The 16,744-nt window shown below is 62.2% G+C and overlaps 1 protein-coding gene across 1 annotated transcript in view; it reads left to right on the top strand.

The window, feature by feature from the left end:
• The first annotated feature begins 5,277 nt into the window (after window positions 1-5,277).
• ADAMTS7 (ADAM metallopeptidase with thrombospondin type 1 motif 7) overlaps window positions 5,278-16,744 on the top strand; it is a 42,796-nt gene continuing 31,329 nt past the window's right edge. The window contains 4 exon segments of the mRNA XM_042940771.1: window positions 5,278-5,368; window positions 12,486-12,841; window positions 14,376-14,541; window positions 15,467-15,663. Of these exon segments, the coding sequence (XP_042796705.1) occupies window positions 5,278-5,368; window positions 12,486-12,841; window positions 14,376-14,541; window positions 15,467-15,663 (810 nt within the window).

Here is a 16,744-nt window from a genome sequence, read left to right as displayed (position 1 = left end):
TACACGAAAAAATGTTAAAGGATAAACGAGCTCCCGGGCCCTCGGTATAAGGCAACAGAAGAGCGTTGAAACTTTTCCAGTTATTTCCAGACACAGGGATACGGAGCGGACATTGCCGAAGGGAGGCCACGGCAGAGAAGGCAAAGGCAATTCACAGAGAAGAAATCACGGAGGTGACGAGGCGGTGAGAGCCCCGAGCGAGGCCGGCTGTGGGCTCAGGCTGGGTGTGCGGCTCACTTCCAGAGCTGCTTAGACTTGCAGGCAGCGGCCCCTCCCGGGGTCCTGGGGGGCGCCAGCCCCTGACACCTGGCCCTGGCTCTCTGGGGGCTCCCGGGCTTGGGGCGAAGGTGAGAGCTGACCACAGGCGACAGCACGGCGGCTGTCACCGGGGTCCCTCCGGAGTCGGCACCGCTCTGGGCACCGGCCCTTGGGAGGCGCTGGTAAATGGAAGCCCGGGCGCAGGGAGGAGTCCCGTTTCCCGCGCAGCGAGCGTGTGACAGAGACGGCTCCTGAAGCAGGAGCCGCAGCACAGACCCTTCGAGGACAAGCCCAAACTGGCCATCTGGGGACTGGGGTGCGCCGTGGTCAGGGACCCGGGTGCCGCAGGCAGGCCTGTCCGGCCCCTGATGCCTCCACATCTGGGACCTTCGGCAGATGGCAGCCCGTGCACGCGGCAGCTTCTCCGCCTGTGTGACGACGGTGGTGACCCTGCTTCACTCGGGGAGGACGATGACGCGAGCCATGGCAGGGGAGGCACAGCGGGATTCATTGCTCCTTCCGTGTCACACCTGGCCTCTGTCCAGCTGACGATGGCTCGGGGCTCCAAGGGTGGACCGCCCTGCAGGGCCCCCGGGGTTCGCAGGTGAAGGCCACCATGCTTCAGAGATGGGGCTACGCTGAGGACACCCGGGTCTCCAGGGCTTCCAGAGCAACGGCCAGTCAGGCCTGTGGGCTCAGCTTCCCCTCCCAGTCAGCCGTCTCAGGCATTCCCAAGGCCGGCTCTTGGCCCAGTTCCTGACTCTCTGAGGGGGCTTCTGGGGGGCATTCTTGTTTAACAATCTGCCCCCTACACTAGAATTTAAAATTATTTTTGTAACTCTCGCAGTTTGCTCAGGGGTGTGGTGGGGGGAAGGAACTCACCGTAAATAGTGTCTTTAGTTTGGCAACATCTATCTGTCAAAGTTCCAAATGCACACGCCGTCAACAGCAACCCCGGTGCCGGACTTTTCTTACAGACATCCTCGCCCTAACGCACAGAGGACAGTCTCAGCAAAACACTGGTGCTTACAATACATCAACGGGTAAAACAAGGTTTCCTGCCCTGGTGGAATTCGTTCTGGTTTGCATCCCATGTGCTGGGAGCCCATTCAAGGCTGGGGCAGATTCACAAGCCGGGCTACGGAACCATCTCTAAGCTGCATTGTTAAGTAAAAAAAGCCAGGAGCGGACAGAGCGAGATGTGTGCTGCCCTGCGTGTGAAACGTCGCTGTGTTGTCTGCGGACACATTTCCTGGAAGGATTCGTGAGAAACTCAGTCAGACTCGGCCCCTGGGAAGGAGCACTGAGGGACCAGGGACCAGCTTTGGGAGGAAGAGTTACTTTTCACTGTTTGTGAACTTTGAATGTTTACCCTGCGCCCGCCTTACCAAACAACGCAAAGTGAAACAAGTCACTGAAACATAAGGCCTCTTACTTTGCCGCGTGCCTTCAAACTAGGTAATCCACCAGAGCAGTTTTTTAGCCTGGGCACGAGTGACATTCAGGGCTGGACAATCATTTGTGTTGGGGACCGTCCTGTGCCTTGTGGGAGGTTAGCGGCGTCCCTACCCTCTACCCACCTTGGTGGCACTTCCCCCCCCTTGGCCGTGACCACCAAAAATGTCTCCAGACATAGCAAAATTCCATGGAGGTGAAGTCACCCCTGGCTGAGAAGGATTGCTCTAGGAAACACGTGAAATAGGGCGGCCGTTTCCATTAAGCGATAAGAAAGTTGAAGCCCAGAGTTTTTATTAAATTTTTAAAAATTGTGAGCCTCATTTTATTATTGTTACCTATTCGTTTATAGTCTTAAATGGACAATCCCCTACTCTACTTGCTACCTTTTAAACAACCTATCGATAGGGGTAGGGCGCCTAGGTGGCTCAGTCGGTTGAGTGTCTGTCTCTGGATTTCAGCTCAGGTCATGATCCCAGGGATGTGAGTTCAAGCCCTGCATCAGGCTCTGTGCTGACAGCGCAGAGCCTGCTTGGGATTCGCTCTCTGTCCCTCTCTCCCTCGCCCCCTCTCCCTCTGTGCCCTTCCCTCATTGTACTCTCTCTCTCTCAAAATAAATAAAACTTAAAAAATAATCTATCAATATACGAATGGATATATAGAAGCAGAATACATCTAGTTTTTCATTTAGTTTGATCAGTTTCTGGTAACGTTTCAGCTAAGGCAAATCTCACTGGAGATGTCTGGGCTGCTTTGCACAGTGATCATTTAATCTCGGGGCGCCTGGACGGCTCAGTCGGCTGAGCGTCTGACTTCGGCTCAGGTCATGACCTCGCTGTCCATGAGTTCCACCCCCGTGTCGGGCTCTGTGCCGACAGCTCAGAGCCTGGAGTCTGCTTCGGATTCTGTGTCTCCCTCTACTCTGCCCCTCCCCCCCTCAAAAAATAAATAAAACATTAAAATTTTTTTCAAATGATCTCTATCAGGATTTAGGAGGAGGACTCTTTAACTGCACAATTACAATCACAATGACATCAAACATGCTACAAAACCAGATCCCTTGCTTTGTTCAAAATGGACTTGTGTGCAGCGTGGGTTCTAAGTGGCGAGCACAGCTGCCTTCCACATTGTACTCCTGGCCCCCCGGAATGTGCAGGGTTCTTCGGCTGGGTTATTACTAATGTCATTAGGGCGGGACTAAGCCTCGTCATTGTGTGTGTATCTTGTGTATGTGTGTCCAGCATGCTTGTGAGGAGGGGCACGGAGACGGTGCCCAGCAGGGTGCGCACCGAACGAAGGCAGGCGGTGGCCTGGAACCGAAGCAGGTGCGGACTGCTGTCCGCCCGAGGCTCCGAGACGCACGCGCCAGGGCTGCCTTTCGGGAGGCCTCTAACCGGTCTTGGTCTCAGTGGCTGGCCATAGGAGCAGGGACGGCAGGCGGTGGTGCCCGCCAGGGGGTGCTGTGCGTCCCCTCGCCAGATCCTCTTGGTCTCTCAGGTTTACTGTGCTGGGGGCCGGGTCGCAAAGGCGAGTAAGACCGGACTTGACCGCTCGCAGGGGGCGGGGTTGATGGACCCCGGGAGCACACCGCGGTCATTCCGTGTGGTCGGTGCCATGACTTGCGGGGGAGGGGGGAGGGGGCAGTGGGGTGGGGGCGCCTCTGGAAAGCTCAGGGCAGGGCGGGAGGAAGACCGCCCTTGCGCCAGAATGGAGGCTGCAGGAGGGGTGAGCCTGGGGCACCAGCAGGGGAGAAGTCTAGATGCCCCTGGAGAAGTGGGACGGGGAAGGGGAGCAGAGGGGCACCCAGGCCGTGGAGGAGTAGTGTCAGTGCCTTTCAAGGAGGGAGAGCAGAACGCTGTAGATGGAGGGTCACCAGCTGTAGGGACCCAGCTAAGAGGGGGCACCCAGAGCAAGGTCCTTCGGGAAGCAGGAGGGGAGGGCACAAAAATGGCAGAAGCATTTGTCTCCCACTGCTGGAGTGACCTGCCGTCCCACTGTGCGCAGAGTGCCGGGACTTCCTGCCCCTTCCCCACTGTGTGCAGAAGGCAGGGACTTCATGCTGTCCCACTGTGTGCAGAGGGCAGGGACTTCATGCTGTCCCACTGTGCAGAGGGAGGGGACTTCGCAGGTGCTTGGTGCTCAGGTGAGGTGTGTGGCAGGGTGTGGTAGTGGGGGAGGGGAATGGGAGGTAGTTGGGGGCGCAGGGGTCAAACAGTGCATGTGGCTAGGAAGGGAGGCAGGTGAAGTCCGGAGGGGCTGGTAGGTGGGGAGAGGAAGAAGGTGACAAGGGACCACAGGAAGAAAATACATAGTGTGATGTGGGTTTGGGGAGGGTGGGGAAAGTCGCAGGATCCCGTCTGAAGGTCAGGCATCTGATCCTCAGGTTTCAGAGGTGGGGCGGGTGGGGCTGAGACAGCCTAGGTTGTGGCCCTGGGAGCTGGTGGCACAGGTGGAATGAAACGTCGATGGAAATGAGGACGTCAAGGCCACGTGCTACTGGGGTCTCCTGGAGGACAGCAGGGCTAAGGGTGCAGGAGTCAGGAGGGAGCTTCCAGGAATGAGGGACGGAGCGCGGGAGATGGGCAGTGAGGAGGCATGTGGGCCTCGGAGGGGAGGGGTCTTCGCCAGGGCTGGGCAGGGCAGGGCAGCTGACCACGACCCGTCGTCCCCAGGAACAGGAGGAGGTCCCTGAGCAGGACCAGGTTTAGCGAAGGCAGGAGTGTTCCTGGGAGCGGGCTCCTGCCCGCACACGAGGAAGGGCCGCGGCCACCGAGGGCAGACGGCTGGGCCCTCGCCCGCGGCCGGCCGGCCTCCAGGCTCGGGGTGGGAGGCACTGTTGTGCCCCGCGCTAACCTAACGGACGTGCAGCAGAGAGCCTGGAGACTAGGGCTGTGGGACCAGCCCCGCCTGGGAGCCGCCGCTCTCTGGCCGGGCCTCTCTCCTGAGCCTGCTTTGGAGCAGCGTCCACCTTGGGGTCCCCGGAAGGCCTCTGTACCCCTTTTCGTAGAGGGGGCCGCCCTACCGGGCGCAGGGAGCGCAGTTCAGGGAAGACACATTCCGGAAATTCCAGTTTCTGGGGGGCTTGGAGGGTCGCGGCCAAGAGGCCCGGCTGAGCTCCGCCGCCAGAGGGCGCATGCGACCCGGAGGGGCGGTCGGGGCCGTCGGGGGGCGCCGCGCGCGTCCGGCCCCGGGCCCGCCCCCAAACAGCCGCCTGCGGGGCCCGCGGGGCGGCGGGGGCGGGGCCGGGCCGGGAGGGGCGGGGCCGAGGGCGGGGCGGGGCGGCCGGCCGCGCGGCCCCCTCCCGCCCTCCCTCCTTCGCTCCGCTCCGCTCTTTCTTTCTTTCTTTCTTTCTTTCCTTCTAGCCGTCGGGCTCTGGGTCCCTGGAGCCTCCTGCGCCGCCGAGGGGGCGGGCCCTGCAGCCTTTGTTGCCGCAGGCCGGGTCCCGACGCGGGAGTGGCGCGCGGGCCCGGCATGTCCTGAGCCGGACCGGGACCGGGCGGCGAGCGGACGGGACGGACGAGAGCGCGCGCGCGGGGCCCCCCCTTGGCGCCGCCCGCCCCGGCCATGCCCGGCCGCCCCAGCCCCGCGCCGCGGCTGCGCCCCCTGCTCCTGCTGCTCTGCGCCGTGGCGCCCGGCGACCCCGGACCCGCACCAGGTGGGTGGCCGCCCCTCCCCGCCGGCCGGCCCCGCGCCCCCCTTTCCTCGCGGCCCGGGTGTTCGGCACCGGGGGGGGGGGGGGAGGTCGGGGGACCAAGCCGCGCCGCTGGGCGCCCTCTACGGCCGCGCAGCCGGCGGCCCCCCGCCCGTGCCCGGAGGAAGCCCCTCTGCCCTCGGGCGCACGGCGCGGGCCCCCCCAACCCCGTCTGGTCCGCGCGCGAAGGGCCCGGCGTGGAGCCTCGTCGGCACCTGGTGCGCGGAGCACCCCGCGGACACGCAGCGGGCCGGGGCGCGGGGTCGGTGGCGCGGGGTCCCAGCTCGCGCGCCCCCAGCACTTCCTGCCTCCCCTCCCCCGAGTTCAGGCGCCCGGGCGCAGCGGAGGGGAGCGGAGGGGAGCTTCTCTCCCGGCCCTGGGCTCGGCTCTCCCTGCCCCGCCCGGCTTGCCTCCGACGAGCCTCTGGCCAGAGTCCAGGTCCTTGCTCGGCCGCGGAGCTCCAGGCGTCCGAGGCAGCCGGCCTGGAAGTTTCGGAGCCGAGGGTCTAGGGGACCCCTGGCCGTGTGCCCAGGGAGCGCTGATGGGGGCCGGTCGGATAGCCGGGAGAGAGCCATGCGGGCCAAGCGGTCAGAAGGGCTTTGTAGGGGAGGAGAGGCCAGAGCCCGGAGGGACTGGGGATGGATGAACTTCGGGTCGTGGGGGTGGGGTGGGGGGGGCGTCCCCGGGGGGCGTCCCCGCGGCGGGGCGTGGGCTGCATGGGGCCTGCGTGCTGGGGATGCCGCAGCCTTGGAAAAGCGTCCGGGGCCGGAGTGCAGGAGGAGGCATTTCAATCAGATCTTAGAAGTTTTGGGGAGCCGTTGAGGGGAGTAGCTCATGAAAGCAGGGTTTCAGGGAGGTTCCCTCTAGCAGCGCGTGTGGAGTGTAGAGGGAGCAAATATTTAATGAGGTTCTTAATTCTCATCAGTCCTGCAAGAGTGCTGCAAGGCAGGTGACAATGCGGGACAGGCTCAGAGAGGAGGGTGGCCTGCCAGTCTGGCCCTTTAGCTACTGCGTGAGTCCTTTACCCCCCCTGCTCAGAGCCGGGACCCATGGGAACTGACCAGATGATGGGGATGAGGCAACACGGACCCCCTTGGCCCAGGGAACTTGGGTCCAGGACCCTGGCAGCTGTGAGAGGAGTGGGGAGTCGGAACGTTCTCCACTTGCACTGGAAGCCAGACCCATGGATGAACTTGGCCAGCCTCCTGCCCCTCCCGGGCTGTAGTTAAGTGGGGACAGTGGTGTCTGCCTCCCCCGGTTCTTGGCAGGACTGAGATGCTGAATGTCAGTTGCTTAGCTCAGGGCAGAGTGACTGACTACCGTGTGGTGGCCATTTTCGCTAATGTCACAGAGACCCAGGAAGACCGGGGAGACCTTGGTGGGTCCTGTGCTTTGGACCTGCCGTTTGGCAGTGGAGCAGGGCAGGTAGCTTCTCCCACCCAATGTGCCCCCCACCCCTGGGTGGAATGTCTATTCTGGTGTCCCTGCGGGTACATGACAGGGGGCCTCCCCGTTCTGCCCCCACTCGGGGTGCCTGAGCCCTGGGCTGCTGAGCTGAGCCGTCTCACTGTCGTTGGAGCTGTCCAGAGGTCCTAGACTCTCCCGGCGGCACACGACCTTCTTTGAGACCAGAGGGCATATCCTGGACACACTTCTAGGAAACTGTACCCTGATTGTTTCTCCTGTGACAAATTAAGGGATTTGTTGGGGTTGGTGGGACTGGGGCCTGGTAATGTCCCCACCAGCACGCTGAATTGCACACGTGGGCTGTGTGTGCGTGTACGTGCGTGCGTGCCGGGCACACGCAGGCCGACCTGAGGAGGACGGCATCTGTCTCCCCCACATCCACACGCACACCACACACCTTGGTTATTTGTTATCTTTGGCATGAGCTTCGGGTCAGGTCGTTTGAAGGGCTGGACCGTCACTCTGGTTCCTGAGAGAGAGATGACGGCAAACACCGCGTTGGCATTTCTCTGGTAGAAGCTGCAAAGTGACAGTTCTGTCACCTAGGGATGGTATTCAAAGTATGTAACACCCTGAACAGAGCTCCTGACCTGGCAGGAGGGACTTGGCCGTGAACCACTGGCCATCCGTCTTCCTGCACAGTGCCCACACCCATCCCCTTGCCCAGTGCCCGTGCACCCGCATGCCTTCTAAGACTGGACCCCGCAATTTCCCCTTGCTGGCACTGGGTGCTGCTCGCTTCAGCCACCAGGTCTCTGCCAGGGGTCGGCTTTAGGAGACCGTGAGAGAGTTATTTGTTTTATAACACACTTTGCCCCCTTTATGACATATTTTAATGGCAAAACAATAAAGTTAATTACAAAAATAATTATGCAGAACAAAAGAAGATAAAAATTATGCCAAAATGATAGCTTCCTAGAAATATTTTTCTTTTTGCCTTTTTTTTAAAAGTTTATTTTGAGAGAGAGAGAGAGAGAGAGAGAGAGAGTGCGAGCTTGAGCGTGAGCAGGGGAGGGGCAGAGAGGGAGAGACTCCCGAGCAGTGACCACACTACTGGTGCCGAGAACATGGTGCTCGAACTCAAGAACCACGAGATCATGATCTGAGCTGAAACCAAGAGTCCGATGCTCAATCCACTGAGCCACCCAGGAGCCCCTATTTTTCTTTTTTGATTAAAAAGTATTTTCTTGGGGCGCCTGGGTGGCCCAGTCGGTTGAGCATCCGACTTCAGCTCAGGTCATGATCTCACGGTCGGTGAGTTCCAGCCCCGCGTCGGGCTCTGTGCTGACAGCTGGGAGCCTGGAGCCTGCTTCCGATTCTGTGTCTCCCTCTCTCTCTGCGGAGTATGCTTCAGAGCGTCTCTTGCTAATTTTCAGTTACAACTTAGCTCTGTTTTCTGTGTGTGCCACGTCCCGTTCTCAGCACCTGCGTGTGAGCCCAGGGGACTCTCCCACAGGCAGAGAGAGCAGGTGTGACGATGCTCATACCCATTTCGCAGATGGAGAAACAGACCTGATGCTGGAGTGTCTCCCCCGTGGGCTGACAGCCGCGGGTGGCGTCTGGGTCTGGCACACGCTGACCCTCGAGCCGGTTACCTGCGTGCCTCTCTGCTTGGTCCCCGTCGCAGTTTCGAACTTAACAGACTGCTTCTGTATAACTCACCTTGAATTTCTGTCCTGCGGTGTTTGCCCACGGTCTAGAGCAGGGATTCTTAACGGGACCGCCCATCCCAGGACACACGGATCCTCCCTCCCCAGGGGCACTTGTTTGGAGTCCTTGGGGCCATTTCTCCGCATCGCTTCAGACTCCCCCATCACATGCGAGCTCCGGACGTCTGCGGGTGTGCAGTGCGGCTGCGGTTCCGTGGGGCAGTGAGCGCGTCAGGCCGGCACCGCGCACCTGCACCTCCAGCCCGTCGTTCGTGGCCTTGGCCGTGACTGCCCGAGCCCGGGAGCCGCTTCAGACCTTGGCATGTAGTTGTCTCGTTGCCCACCTTTGTCCCGCGCCCCTCCCTCCGTTCCCGACCTGGGTTCTCCGCGCCGGTGAGCAGGGCCAGGCCAGCCTCAGCACGATGGCGACTGCCCCGGTCACACGGCCGCCAAGCGGCCGGCTTGCGGCCTGAACCTTTCTGTGCTCCAAGCCGCGTTCTTGGCCGTGCACGATTTTTTCACTCCATCGTCCCATTGTACAAAACGCGTGCGTGGCCGAGCTTCCCGTCTTGTGTTGCCCACACCCGTGGCACCTTGTACTCTCGGGGTCCGTCACACGGCGCCCACTACCACGACCCTCCGTGGGTCCACCTCATATGTTGCCCTCTCCAATGAGACTTTTCCTCCTCCGTCCGCCCATGAGGCGTCCCCTCCCCTGCCTGGGGCCCATCTCAGCACGGGGCCAGGGGTGAGGACGAGTGCCCTCTGCCGGGTCTCTGTTTTGAGGGGGAGGATGGTGTCCTCTGCATTTTCCTGGACTTTGGAGCACCCGCCGCTCCCTCGCAATGAGCAGTCAGTGGCGCCACCCCAAATGCCACGCACTAGGGCAAGTGAGCAAACACGGTGGGCGGGCTCTCTCTTGTTTTCCCCGTTGTTGTTAGAAATTCAGTTCTTTGGTCATCGAGAGGCAGCGTAACCGTGAGGCCAGAGGACCCTACCTTTACAGTTGGGGACACAGCAGGGGCCATGGGGCAGGCCGCTGGAGGGGGTACGGGCCCTCTCCCAGGGGGGCTCCCTGCTCGACTCCAGCCGCTTCTGCCACGTGGGGATTTAGGCCTGATGGGGATAGATGGCCAGGCTTTTCCAGGAAAGCTGAAAACTGAGACTTTGTGCAGTATCGCGTAACTTTTAAACATAGGCAACTGATTAAATATTTCCAATATTTGTGGAAGCCAAAATGAACGACCAAGATCAATAAACCGACAGAAAACAAGTCTGCAGGCGGTGGTTGGGAAGCTCTAGTCCCAAAGGCCCTCGTTGGACGTCAGAGAAGGAGTCTCCCTCCTCAAAGTGCCGACCCCGGGCTTCCGAAGGTCAGCCTCCGAGATGAGTACGTCAGAGTCCCTGGAAGGCCCGGGAAAATGAGGAAAACGCAGAGTGAGGGGTCCAGAGCTCTGGGGCTATGGAATCGGTCTCTGGGCCGTCCCAGCCTCTGCACTCTTCAGTCTTTCCAAGCTCTCCAGGTGTGGCCGCTGTTAGACCAAGTGCACTCCCGGTGCAGGGTCGTCCAACTTCCCTGACGATGGCAGTCCCCCGAGGCTCTGGGGGAAAACCCAGCTTCCTAGTCGCATTTCCTGGAGATGCTGATTCAGTGGGTCTGGGACGGGGCCTGGGAATTCGTGTCTAACAAATTCTTACCCGAGAAGTCCGGAAAATCCTCGCACGAGTGTCCTCCAGGGAATCGGGGAGGGAAGATTTGCCCGGAACCACACAGGGTCACCCGGCGCGTCCGCCTCTCGCCTGAGCATGTGCTCTTGGGCTGCACCCTGAGGGCCGGCCACCTGGCGGTTGTGGGCAGTGGGGCATGTCCTCTGCAGGGGCACACTGCCGGTGTGTGTGCGGGGCACTCTGCACGTGGTCTGGCAGGACCCGGGCGAGAGGGTTTCTGCAGCCTGGCCGGGATGCGGCTCTGGGCTGGGTTCCCCGGCAGCCACAGAGGGAGCCTTGGTGGGACATCTGCAGGGTGTCCGGGCATGCCTGTGGCCCTAGGGGTCATTGTCCTGAGCAGCTGGGATTCTGGGGAGCTGGGCATACGCCCGGTTGGTCAGAGCAGGACGTAGGCCTGAGACACACTCCGGTGGGCCACTTTCCTGACTGTTCCTCCGAGCCTGGAAACTGCAGAGAGCCAAAAGAGGACAAGAGCCTCAGCCCCAGGGTCCCTGCCCCCCACCTGCCATGGCGCCACTCTGCTGTGTCCAGTGTCCACACGAGATTTCTTTTGCAGATTAGGTCTGGTAGCTAAAGAAGTTTGAACAACAACTTGATGTAGCACAACTCCTTCATGTTAGTGATGAGGAAAGAGGCCCAGGAGGGGACAGACCGCTGAGAAGGTAGAACAGTGTTCCTGAAGAGACAAGCCATCTGGGAGACCTGGAGCCCAGTCCCGGCTCGATGACTCTGGCTGTGTGGCTTCAGGCCGGTTGTGCGCTTCTCTGAACCTCCCTTTGCTTTCTTCAGAAGCAGCCTGGAGACTTTACTGCAGGTGCCCTCCTGGAATCTGCGGCCCCAGGGACATGGGCAAAATGGAAAGGATCCATGAACTTGGATGGGAAGATACTATATCTTCAAGCTTTTTACCTCCGTTTGCATTGCCTTCAATTATGCATATTAGCACCAAAGTACAATGGCATTAGCAGCACCTGTGGCTTTGTTACCGAGGCAAACAACCAAAACACTTTTCTGTCTCATTACAGTTGCAGGTATCTTGAGATAAGGTTGTCACTTCAAAATCACCATAAAAGTTGCCCGTAGATCTTGTTTAATGCGTTCACAAAGGAGCACGTAATTCTATATCCCACTTCTAAAATTATTCTGATAACTGTGTTTCAATATGATCGGTTTCCTTGGCACTCATCTGCACCTTATGCATTTGAAAACATTCTGAGAAGGGGTGTGTGGCAAAAAAGGCTAGGAATCTGGTGTTAGCGGGAAATCGGAGAGGACAGATGTCTTCCAGGTCTGGAACCTTCTCTTCAAATGAACCAGAGCTGCTCTGCTCAAATGGGGGCCACCCATCTGCGTGGTCTTCCTCCATCTCTCCTTCGCAGGAGGCCTGGAGGGACGTGCAGAACCCTCCGGCACCTGAGGGCGCATGTTAAAGTCCACCAGGCTATACGATCCCCCCTAATTGTAATTGCTGGCAGGCGTGGTCATCGGGCCAGGCACTGCTGTGTGGAGTGGTTCAAGTGGTTCAGATCACTAACCCTCCCAACAGCCCTAAGGGTGCAAATGGTTATTACTCCCATCTACAGATTCACTCACTCACTGAGAAACTAAGTCTTAACTGCTCAGAGTCCTAGGACACTCTGGGCCCGTAAAGTCTTCAACAAAGACTGGAGAGCTTCTTGCCCTCCTGGAGTTTGCATTGGGAGAAAATAGAAAAAAAATTGAAACAAGGCATATGGCATTCCCTGCGTGCTGTGGGGAAAAGGGGGGGGGGTAGGAAGCAGGGACAGAGGGGGGCAGGGAGTTGCCTGTTTAAAACAAAGTGGTCAGGGGAGGCGGCAGTGAGACCTTTGAGCGGGGGCTCGAAGGCGCGGCTTCGAGGCGAGGCTCGGTCTTGCTGCACAACCTGCACAACAGGCAGCGGGCAGGGCAGCGTGTTCCACCCGGAGGGGGCGGCAGTGCGGCATGGGGGCGGGGGTGGGGCGGGAACCGCAGGGAGGCAGGTGTAGCCGAGGTGAGACTGAGGAATAACCTTGCCCGGGGCCACACTGTCCAGAGCTCTGCCTTTTTCGGAGGCGGCCACTGCAGGGTTTGGGGCGGAGGCGGGCCTCCTCTGGCCGCCGCGCCGCACGCAGACGAGGGGAGGGGGCCCGCCGGAGGTCGTCGCGGTGACCCGGGTGGAGGAGCGGGCCGGGCAGGTGCCCCGCAGCCCCGACCGCGGCCGGTTTTTCTCCCCGCAGGGAGCGGCGCCGACGGCCGCGCGGCGCTGGACGTGGTGCACCCGGTGCGCGTGGACGCAGGCGGCGCCTTCCTGTCGTACGAGCTGTGGCCGCGCGCGCTGCGCAAGCGGGACGTGTCAGCGCGCCGCGCCGCGCCCGCCTTCTACGAGCTGCAGTACCGCGGGCGCGAGCTGCGCTTCAACCTGACGGCCAACGCGCACCTGCTGGCGCCCGGCTTCGTGAGCGAGACGCGGCGGCGCGGCGGCCTGGGGCGCGCGCACATCCGCGCCCGTGCGCCCGCCTGCCACCTGCTCGGCGAGGTGCAGGACCCCGAGCTGGAGGGCGGCCTGGCGGCCATCAGCGCCTGCGACGGGCTGGTGAGTGAGCGCGGGAGTCCCGGCCGGCCCTCCGGATGGCGGGGCTCAATCCTGAACGGAGCCAGAGCGCCCGCAGGCCTTGTTAGGACAGAGCCTCGGAGGGTGGGGGTGAGTGTCCGAAGCCTCCGTTTCTGCCGGTGCAGAGAGCGGACTTGGAGAATCCCTGTGCAGGCCAGGTAGCTCCTCGAACCGCGCAGTCCTTGCTCCTTGGCGGCCTCAGTTAGGACTGCTCCCCCACAGCCGCTTGGGCTGTGCTTCTCCTGGACAGGCAGCCTCACCTTCACCCCCCGGGGGAGCAGGCCTTTGGGTGGACGTGGTCGCCTCCCTCTGCTGGGTGCGCGGGGACCCCCAGTGCTCTGGGCTAGGTGACCGGCTCTGCCCTCCCCCCGGTCCTCAGCTGAGGTCGCTCAGGAGGAGCCACGGGCGGTAGCAGGACCCGCCTAATGAGAGCCCACGCTACAGCTGCCACGCATCAGGCCCTAGGCTCCTGCCCTTTCTCGCTAATCTCCTTGGATCCGCAGCAGCTGTTCATACGGGTGTCATTCCCATTAACAGATGAGGAAGCAGGCGGGGAGACGGACTGGCCCAGGGCCACCCAGTTAGCCGGTGCTGCAGTCCGCATTCACACCCGGGTCTGCAGCCCCTCTGGGCGGGGGGGGGGGGGGGGGGGGGGGGGGGGGGGGGGGGGGGGGGGGGGGGGGGGGGCACTCTCTGGCACGCGGGGCTTCACCTCGACCCTGCACAGCCCCAGGGCACACTTGGTGCCGTGGAGGGAGCTGCGGGGTGGGGCAGTGGGGGGGTGAAACCTCTTCCCTGCCGGAGCCCTGAGCTTCCTCAGGAGGTGGCCGGCTGCCCAAAGACACTTCCCCAAATCCCTCCCTCTTAGGGCCTCTCTGAATGCGGCGGATGTGCCCAAGACACGCCTGCCGGGCTTCCCTTCTCCGAAGGCCTTGGGGCCGGGAGTAGGATGTCCTGGTGACTGAGCATCTCCGTGGCTGGGGTGTGGGGAGAGCTGCACTTGGAGTGATTCATCACCTCCGGGAGAGTGGGCTGCAGGCCAGCTTTGAGACGACACAATGGCTGGCACGCAGGGGAGATGGATAGTGGCCTGGGTGTACCGGGCGCCCGACTCAAGACGGCCGTTTGGGAAATGGTCTGGCTGCTGGCCCCGGGGCCGCTCGACTCAAGACGGCCGTCTGGGACCGCGCGGAAGATGCCATCTCAGATCTAGGGTGCTCCCGTCTCCTCCCAACAGGGCGGGGGGGGGGGGGGGGGGGCGAGGTGGGCGTGTGTGGCATCTTCGGAGGCTGGTGGCTCCGGGGCTCAGCCCCCAGGCCCTTGGTGTGAAACGGCCGGGAAGGACGTGCCAGGCGGAGGGTCCGGAGTGAACAAAGGCCCAGAGCGGGAGACGCACGCGCGCTCGGGGTCAGCCGGGGTGCTGGGAGCAGCGTGGGCTCGGCGGGCAGCACGGCCTCCGGGACCGGTGGGGACGGGAGTGCTCATCCGCTCCGTGTGAGGCTGCACCTCTTCCCAGACAGGTGTGTTTCGGCTCTCCAACGAGGACTACTTCATCGAGCCCCTGGAGGGTGTGCCCGCTCGTCCTGGCCACGCCCAGCCCCACGTGGTCTATAAGCGCCAAGCCCCAGAGAAGGGGGCGGAGCTGGGGGGCTCCAGAGCTCCCGGCACCTGCGGGGTAGCAGGTATGGTCCTCTCCTGCCCGGGGAAGGGGATGGGCCTGGAAGCACCGAGCTTCTTTCCAGAAGCCTCTCTCGACCTCTCCATGCACACCTCCCCTCGGACCAAAGGGACGCAGACAGACAGACACATCACCACAGCCCGTGCCTTCCAAATGTGCCTCCAGCCTGAGGCCTCTGCCTGCCAGGCCTGCCCCAGCTGATGCCCTGGGCTGACCCCTCTCACCACCTCCTCACCCGCTGCCTGGCCAGGCCCACCAGGGCAGCTAGCCAGGAACCTCCCGCCCTTCCCCACACTGGTCCCCGCCCAGAATAACTCCTCTCTGTCCCTGGGGACCTAGCTCCAGCTCTTCTTCTTCAGAGCGGCCACGGTGCTGGCCAGTCCAGGTGGGGAGCCGCCTGCCGTGGGCTGCCGGGTTGGGGGACTGCTTGGCCGCCACGCCAGCCTCGGAAGGTGCCGCCGCTCAGGGACTCCACTGGTTGGAACAGATACCCGGCCATGCTTCTGGGCCTTGGTTTTCCTGCTTCGTAGATGTGCTGTCTCTTCTGATCCGGGTCAGCCTGGGACAGTGCAGTGGGTCTCCCAGGCAGCGGGCTGGGCCCTGGGGACCGCGTGTGCTGGGATGCACCAGCCCCCTGGGGCTAGGGGCCCAGGAGCTGCCTCACTGTGTGTTCCTGTCCCCCGTTTCATTGCCCCCCCCCGAGGTCAGCTTCTGTGGCTGTTCGGCTGATTCCTGTTTGTAGGCAGGGATGCTCAGGGTCAGAGAGGGGAAGTGACCGGGTCAGGGTCACACGGCACAGGTCCCGGGCAGAGCCACAGAGGGGAGTCCAGGCTGCTGCCTGTGACCCCAGCGCTGAGGAGAGGCCCCGGAGAGGCACGGCCTGGGCCAGCCTGCTGGCAGCTAACCCCCACCCGGCCTGGGGCCCACAGCGTCCACGGAGCCGGAGGCCCGGCGAGAGCGTTGGGAGCAGCGGCAGCAGTGGCGTCGGCAGCGCCCGAGGCGTCTGCATCAGCGCTCGGTCAGCAGGGAGAAGTGGGTGGAGACCCTGGTGGTCGCGGACACCAAGATGGTGGAGTACCACGGGCAGCCGCAGGTCGAGAGCTACGTGCTGACCATCATGAACATGGTGAGGCTGCGGAGGGCGGCGGGCGTGTGGGGGCCGGGCAGCTGGGGGGTGGTGGGGGGGGGGCCGGGCAGCTGGGGGTGCGGTGTGGGGGTCGGCGGTCGGGGGGGCCGGGCAGCCTGGGGGGCGGTGGGGGGGGTGGCGGGGGGGTGCGGTTGGGGTGGGGCTGGGCAGCTGAGGGGCCGGCGGCGGGGGTGCGGTCGGGGGGGCCGGGCAGCTGGGGGTGCGGTGGGGGGGGCGGTCGGGTGCTGTAGGCAGTGGGAGGGCGGACCCCAGGCTGTCGGGTCCATTAGTGGCTGGTGGACATCTCCTGGGTGAAGGGTTGCCATTTGGCCCAGGGCCTGGCTCCTTCCTGCCTCCCTGTGCAGGCTCACAGGACACAGGCATCCACTGTGTGAGCCCCATCCTGGAGGGGGGTCTGGCCCTCACGCTCACTGGCCTTTGATCAGCTCAAGCACTGGTCGGGACAGAGAGGGGACCCCTATGAGTCCATTAGCGCCAGTCACCTGGGGAGGCTGCAGGGGCTGGCAGGGACACGGGGGGCATGCAGCAGCCTCTGAGAAAGGGCTGGACCGTGGGTGATGGCTGCAGCCTTGGGAACACCGGCCTGTTCGTTCTCTCCTGTAGTCACTGCCCTGTCTGAGCCTCACCGCCCATCTCATAGGTGAGGGAAGAAAGGCTCAGAGAGGCCAAGGGACATGTTTCACAGTCCAACACGGATGGGGCTGGGGCTCGGGCTCAGGTCTGTGCCTCTGGGTCCAGAGATGGCTGTGGTGGCCAGAGCTTGCCAGAAGGATGGGGTAGCCGTGGCGGAGGAGGGGAGAACTTCCTCTCCCTTTTCTCTCTGGAGCAGGTGTTTGTTTATTTAGCGCTGGCTGTGCCGAGTGCCAGCTCTACCCCAGATAAAGTGACGGGTGCACAAGAGCAGGTTCCCTTCCGGGAAACTCTGCCTCTTTGTAGCATGTCGCAAAGCGTATTCCAGGGAGGACTTATTCTGAGATGCTGATAAGTGTTCTGTGAAAAAAAGGTGCCACGGTTGAAGAAGTTTGGCAAGAAGGGTTAACAGAAAGGAACACAGACCTGT

The sequence above is a fragment of the Panthera leo genome, chromosome B3 (genome assembly GCF_018350215.1).
Source record: "Panthera leo isolate Ple1 chromosome B3, P.leo_Ple1_pat1.1, whole genome shotgun sequence".
NCBI lineage: Eukaryota > Metazoa > Chordata > Mammalia > Carnivora > Felidae > Panthera > Panthera leo.
The sequence above is the reverse complement of the archived record's forward strand: the minus strand, read 5'-3'. Positions and strand labels throughout refer to the sequence as shown.